The sequence below is a fragment of the Camelina sativa genome, chromosome 16 (assembly GCF_000633955.1).
Source record: "Camelina sativa cultivar DH55 chromosome 16, Cs, whole genome shotgun sequence".
Lineage (NCBI taxonomy): Eukaryota > Viridiplantae > Streptophyta > Magnoliopsida > Brassicales > Brassicaceae > Camelina > Camelina sativa.
This window is the reverse complement of record NC_025700.1, coordinates 14,681,665-14,688,783: the sequence shown is the minus strand read 5'-3', so window position 1 is coordinate 14,688,783 and position 7,119 is coordinate 14,681,665. Positions and strand designations below refer to the sequence as shown.

The 7,119-nt window shown below is 35.1% G+C and overlaps 2 protein-coding genes across 5 annotated transcripts in view; both read left to right on the top strand.

Annotated features, from left to right (window-relative positions):
• Nucleotides 297-6,160, top strand: LOC104750588 (E3 ubiquitin-protein ligase RGLG2-like). Of its 4 annotated transcripts, XM_010472405.2 has the most exons (14): nt 297-397; nt 507-719; nt 1,143-1,414; nt 3,645-3,926; nt 4,020-4,104; nt 4,182-4,322; nt 4,413-4,526; nt 4,615-4,712; nt 4,832-4,911; nt 4,993-5,098; nt 5,200-5,327; nt 5,405-5,576; nt 5,665-5,721; nt 5,818-6,160. In XM_010472405.2, exons 1-14 carry the CDS (start codon nt 331-333, stop codon nt 5,896-5,898), a joined length of 1,896 nt encoding a protein of 631 aa, XP_010470707.1. In that variant the 5' UTR covers nt 297-330; the 3' UTR covers nt 5,899-6,160. The 4 variants fall into 4 exon arrangements, with proteins under 4 accessions (XP_010470707.1, XP_010470709.1, XP_010470710.1 ...); XM_010472407.2 differs by lacking the exons at nt 297-397; nt 507-719; nt 1,143-1,414 and adding an exon at nt 3,072-3,172; XM_010472408.2 differs by lacking the exons at nt 297-397; nt 507-719; nt 1,143-1,414 and adding an exon at nt 3,112-3,172 and having other exon boundaries at nt 3,634-3,926.
• The window catches only part of LOC104750590 (protein SIEVE ELEMENT OCCLUSION C-like), a 3,826-nt gene continuing 2,966 nt past the window's right edge, over nt 6,260-7,119 (top strand). Inside the window, exon 1 of the mRNA XM_010472409.2 lies at nt 6,260-6,992. Within this exon, the coding sequence (XP_010470711.1) occupies nt 6,843-6,992 (150 nt within the window). The 5' untranslated portion in view covers nt 6,260-6,842. The remainder of the gene's footprint in view (nt 6,993-7,119) is intronic.

The window sequence follows — 7,119 nt, the reverse complement described above, 5'->3', positions numbered from 1 at the left end:
GTTGTATAAATTCTCCATATTACACTGACTCAGTTGTAAAGCCTCTATGGCTACAAAACTCTCTCTGTAATGACTGATTTTTAATCAATATATAATTTTTTTGAGAAAAAAAAATAAGCACAAGAACGAATGATAAAATTAAATTACAACAGTTATTTTAAAACTTTTATATCGTTTTTAAATAAATCAGCCAAAAATTGAGAGTTAATTTCGCTAAAATCTAATTATAAATAAGTGCACACTCTCAGTTCTCTAAGTTCCATTCTTATACTCATCTCCTCAACATATTCTCTCTTTAATAAAAGAAAGAAAAAAAATGTGTGTTCTGAAATGGATTCCATGCTAAAACTCTTCGTCTCACTACTATTACCGGTCTTGTTCTCTTATCTCCTCTTTGGTAATTCACAACTATCTTGCATACTTTCTTAAATTAGTATGGATTCCCTAAAATCCATAGGCATATTTTTAGAAGTTACAATTTGTTCTTTATCCATTTATTTTGGCAGGAGACATCAGTGGAGTTGAGAGTTCAAAGAAGCTTCCTCATCATCAGCAGTTGCAAGGTCCAACGAAGCTGTTCGTGTTTGGAGATTCTTACGTCGATACCGGGAACATTAAGATGCATGAAGCTCCCTCATGGGAAGTCCCTTATGGCATCACATTCCCACGCAAACCCTCCGGCCGTTTCTCAGACGGTCGTGTCTCTACCGATTATCTAGGTACCTCTTCGGCCGTCCCTAAAACATCATGAATGAGTTCACCATAAAATTAGTGAGGAATCCACTTTAACCTCTTAGTGAGGGAAACATTGTGTAAAGATCACCATTTATACATTTGAAATATATAAAATTTGAAGTTGCGAAATTAAGTTAGTCGTCGTCGCAAAATTGTAATATTGTCATATTAATTTAGTGAATTCAACGTATTCTATATGCGTTTAACATCTAGTATATCTTATCTAATAGCCAACCCAACTTCAAATCGTAGATACATATGCACATACTTGCATGTTAAAATGAATTTTACTTAGTTTGAAATTTATTTCCTTAACTACAAATATAAATGGTCTGCTTGTTGACATTGCTTATATGTTTCGAAACACATGTTTATAAAATTATAATTGTGTTGGTGGTTGGGTGCAGCCAAACTGTTGGGGTTAAAATCCCCAATTCCTTACCTATGGAAAGATTATGCGGGACATGAACGGTTAGAGTATGGAATGAATTTTGCATATGGCAAAACCGGAGTCTTCGAGAATATAAATTCAAATCTCAACATGACCTATCAGATCAGTCTTTTCGAAAAACTCATCGGCAATGTCTACTCCCCATCCGACCTTTCTTCTTCCCTAGCTCTCGTTAGTGTTGCTGGTAATGACTACATAACTTACATCGCCGGAAATGGCATAAAACCTGTAAGTTTTTCTTTATATATACACTTCTTTTGTTACGCAAAAATATAATTTAATATGATAGTAACAAAGTTCAATATATAAATATCTTTCAGATCGTATTATTTTTCAAAATCATAACTTCTAATCATAATCATATAAATATGACCATTAGCTATCATAATTTTATATAATGAGATATCAAATAATTTTGCCTTTAAAGAATATTTTTAAAAAAGTGTGAACCTTAAGAAAATAAGAAGATTGAAATCAAACGCTCTTTTGTATTATACTTTATTTCTACATAACGATTTACATTTATACTACTAATTTGTAATGGTGCTAACTTAGCTAGGGAAATGGTAAGTATAGGATAGAGGGGGTGTTTGTGTAAGGGATGATGATATATGTTTTATGCGAGGAATGGAGAACAAAGTCGCACTCCATACAAGTTACAAGAATATATAGAAAGCATCACAAAATGGTATTGGAAGGCGACGTCCCCTCAGGCCCTTACAAACAATCGTCATAAAGACTACCCTTTCCAACCTACTTCTTCATACATCATTTTATTATCCAAAAACTATATAATATATGATTCTCGGGCAAGATTTTTGATTCAACTATTGGGTTACTGATACGTTATACGTACGTACTTTAATATCCCGTATTGTTGGAAAGAGTAGAGTAATACTAATATCTTAATGTAGTTTCGTCATAGCTTACGACGACTGAACTTGAGTGTACAAAACCAATTGTTTAACTTGTTTTCTATTCCGTTAAATTATCATAAACATTTCGTTTCGTATACCTTCCTCTACAAACATTTATTGGTTAGATCACTTAAATTACTAGATAGACTATTAGACTAAGAATATTCCATTTTGTATATGGAAAAATTCCAAATAAAATGATTAAGTAATCATTAATCATTACACAATTCATAGTTTCCGCTTTATCAAGTCCCTACATGTTCGTAACCATATCGATAAAGTATTTTTTAAAGCAGTTTTTGTTCTATGTTGTAACATGCTTCATGTTTATTAGAGTTTTCTTCCATTTTCAATGTTATTTCATGAAGCAAGATATCATATAATTTTTATTTAGACTTGCATTTCTTAGATAATACTATAATCATTGCTACATATATTTAAATACTCAAAAATATTTTGTTTAATAAATAAATTGAATATGAAAATATGTATTTTAATTTTAATAATGTATATTAAAAAAAAATGGTGATGAGATGTCACTCTAGAAGAAGAGAGTTTATTTTTCTTTAAATTCATCAATTAAATAAAAAGAGAAATTTAAGATGATAAACTGTGTTGACCATATATTTAAAGCTAACTAATAAATAGAAAGTTCAAAAGATTAGGAAAACATTTTTCTTAAGACACTATAGATGGAGATACATAGCTCAATTTGGTATTATATATTTTGATTTTTTTCAATTAAATAAAAAATAAATTCTAAAATAACCATATTTAAAATTAAAACTAACTAAATCATAAAACTTAAGAGGAAAAAAATACTTAAAAAATTGGTGATGATAAGACTTGTGTATAATGAAGACAAAGATAACAATAAAAATTCCAAAACCAAGGACCAAGATACATTTGTATTGGTCAAGCTAATAAAACGACAAAATCTATATATATTTTCTGAAATAGATAACGTATATAAATGCCACAATTGTTCTTATTATTATAAATTCATATATACATTGAAAATTCTCTACTTCACAAGAGAGATCCCATTTGAGCAGTTTCGATTGTGCAGGTAACGTCTCTGTCTCTTCTACGTTTAAGTTTAGTTTAGTACTCCAATGAAAAAGTTTCGATCTTTGAATGAGTCAACTCGTGTAATGTAACTCCCCTTGTTTCCTGTAATCTTCTGAAATTGGGTCTTCTTCTTTAATTTATCATTTCTCGCCGGAAAAATCTCTCAATAGAGTTTCCTTGTATTTCACACGGCGATGTGTTATAATTATGTCTGAAAGCGACTGTGTCTGACTATTATTATATTAGTTTTAATTATGTAACAACAAAAATGTGAAATTTACTGAGTCAAACATGTTTTAAACAATGTGAAAGGTGAAGACTTCGATGATAAAAATCCAAACTTTGGGATCTGTTTCAAAGTCAATAAGCTCTCTCCTATTTATATGGGTGTTACTGTGTTGTATTGGTACTTTGTTGTTGTTTGGGTTTAATCTGAAATTTTTTGACTTATGCTTGAAGTGTTGTTGCAGGTGATTGTGCTGTTCATCTTGTTTTGGGTTTGGTTGTCTTGGATGGGAGGAAGTAGTTCGAAAGAGCCGACTAGCGGAGGAACTGATCGGAGGTATGAACGTAGTGTGTCTGGGAGCTCGTCTGCCTGGGGAGATTATGGAGACCAGAACAGCTCTTATCACACACCAAACCATCCATCTGCCTCTCCTGCCTCTTCCTCCTACAATTCCGGGAGACAAACTCCGAAGACTCTAGAGAGGAAGTATTCACGGATTGCTGATAACTACCGTTCAATTGATGAGGTTTGTATCATTGAATCCATCATTTTGTTTTTGTTTTTGTTTATCTCTTATTGTTGTTGTGTTGTTGGTTTGTGAATCTCTTCTCTTACACAGGTTACGGCTGCTCTTTCACATGCCGGTTTGGAGTCCTCGAATTTGATTGTTGGTATAGATGTCACCAAGAGCAACGAATGGACAGGTTAGAGAAGTTATTATCTCAATGTTTTTAGTCTAGGTTGCTTTGGTTTGGTAGCTTACTCAGGTGATTTGATTCAGGTGCGAGGTCATTTGGTAGGAAGAGCCTGCATTACATTGGAACAACCCCAAACCCTTACCAGCAAGCTATTTCCATCATCGGGAAGACTTTATCGGTTTTCGATGAGGATAATTTGATTCCCTGCTATGGGTTTGGAGATGGTAATAACCGTCAAGAACCAGTCTTTTTTTCTTGTATAACTGTTGTTTAAGTCTGTGATTAGAGATGTTAAGATTGGTTCGATTATGCAGCAACTACCCATGATCAAGATGTCTTCAGTTTCAATCCCAATGATACATTTTGTAATGGTTTTGAAGAAGTCCTTACGTGTTACAGAGAGATTGTTCCCCAGCTTCACCTCTCAGGTTGAGTGAGATGAAGTAGTCCTTTTCTTCTGCCTGTCTTCTGACTCTTGCTCTACTTTTTCCTTATATTTTACCGGTTCTTTAACAGGTCCGACATCTTTTGCACCCATCATTGAAAGGGCCATGACAATTGTGGAAGAAAGTGGCGGCCAGTACCATGTTCTTCTCATCATCGCTGATGGACAGGTAAAGTTTGGAACCATATTTGGCTGGAGAAAGTTCTTGCATATGTACCTATTTGTGTTTAGTTTTATCTTCATTCTCAGATATTTGTATAGTTATCACTGGAGCTTTTATCCTGACAGGTGACAAGAAGTGTTGATACAGAGAACGGTGGATTCAGTCCACAAGAGCAGCGCACCATTGATGCTATTGTAAGAGCAAGGTAATAATAATATACTATTTATTTGCGGACAAATCCAATTTCCAGCCGCATCTTTCTTATTTGTGATGGATTCCATTGCAGTGAATACCCTTTGTCCATAGTTCTTGTTGGTGTTGGAGATGGTCCTTGGGACACCATGAGACAGTTTGATGATAACATCCCTGCTCGTGCCTTTGACAATTTCCAGGTAATAATACCAACAAGCTTCTGCAGTAGTGTAGATATTTCCTGTCTCTTCCTGGCAGATTAACAGGTATTTTGGTTTGTTCATCATTTTAATCATTTCAGTTTGTGAATTTCACGGATATTATGTCAAAGAACATTGATCTAGCAAGAAAAGAGGCAGAATTTGCACTCTCGGCTTTGATGGAGATACCATCTCAGTATAAAGCCACCCTTGAGCTTGGCTTACTCGGGTAAGTAATTTCAGACACACTAGTGCATCACAGACAAAGAACTGATCTCAAGTTCGTTCCTTGTTTCGAATTCACAGACAAAGAACTGGACATAGTCCAAACAGGATTGCGCTTCCACCACCAACTTATGCTACTCAAGCTATGCGCAACAGCCCAAGAACTTCCAGATCAACCAGTTTTCAAAACAGACCATCTGATGATAGTGGTGTTTCGTCTGCAACACCTCCAACTGCTCGTAATGAGGGGCAGGTATGATTTTACAAAGAAAGAAAAAAAACAATGCTTTGATCAATCTTTTCCTGCTATTCACATCTTTTTGGTTGGATTAACTGCACAGGTTTGCCCCGTATGTCTAATGAGTCCAAAGAACATGGCTTTCAACTGTGGCCATCAGGTGCATTTTCCAGTCCTGAGTTACCTCCTAAGGATCGATCGCACATGAAACAAAATCTTTTAACTGTCCGTTGTTTTTCTTATTTTGCTCTATCAGACTTGCTCAGAATGTGGGAAAGACCTCACTGTTTGCCCCATTTGCCGGAGCTCAATCTCCGTTCGTATCAAGCTTTATTAAGATAACTCTTCTAAAGAACAGAAGAAACCGCAGGTGATCTGAGATCTTTCACAGCCAACATTCACCAATGGTGGTGGAGATATTACCGGTGTCCCAACATTTGTGTTTACTTTGAGCGGAATAACCTTTGAGTGATTTTTCGATCAATCACGGCTCCTTTCGAAGTTATATGTAGATAATCTGTTTGTGAGTAATTGCAATCTCATTGCACATGAAAATCAGAGACAGCTGATTTTCTCGTAAATAAAGTATTATCTTCCTTGCTCTGCTGTTACAAATTTTTACTGAAGATTTTAATCCTGAATGGTCCCATGATTTATTATGTACACATGTCTCAAACAACAGTATATACCTTTCTTGTCCAAGACTTCTAGTTTTCAACACAGGAGCCCAAAGTGGTCCTGTTTTCACTACCATATTTGACATCTTATGGATCGTATCTATTCTTTGTCGCTGTAGATCCATAAATAATGTAGCTGTCAACGAAAAAATGGCAAAAGGGAAAGTTATACCTTTGTACTGTTCATACTGTCAGAAGATGTGATATACTTTTCTTGGTCTTCGTCCCCAGTACTGAACAAGATTGGAACTCAAGTCTTAATCAAAGATACCCCAAGCTGAGTCTGCTATTCTTACTCTTCTTTTTCAGGTTTACAATTATGGTTAGGTTAAGCGGTCCGGTTATCCTCTCCATTCTCATTCATTCATCACGAAAAAGTGTTACTACAGTTAAGACATGAAGATATTCAAAATCTGTAAAAGATAAAGCCATGATTAACGTCTTTGAATAAGATTCCTGTCAGATTGCTCAACAATCTTCAGTTTCAGGGACCCTACTACTATTTTTATCACGCAAAACCAAGAGACACACATCCTTTTGTGGTAAGTAAAATACAATTCAAAGTATAGTCTTTTCAATACAACAGCCATATTAGTATATTACCATGAATTTCCGAAGCGACATCTCTGCACTGAATGAAGACATCATAGTTGAGCAGCTACTTCGTAGCCATGATCCAGATGGTCGCTGGCTTGATTCCGAAATGCTGCTTCAGGAAGTGGAAACCATCTTGAGCTTTGTTCTTCAAAATGATGTGAGCTCTCGGTCCAATTCTTTAAAGACTTGTCTTGATTCTTGCCAATAATTGTGCCGCTAAACTTTCAGGTTCCTAGACCGCTTATGACAGAGAATTGTATCACCAACGTTCAAGTTTTTGACTC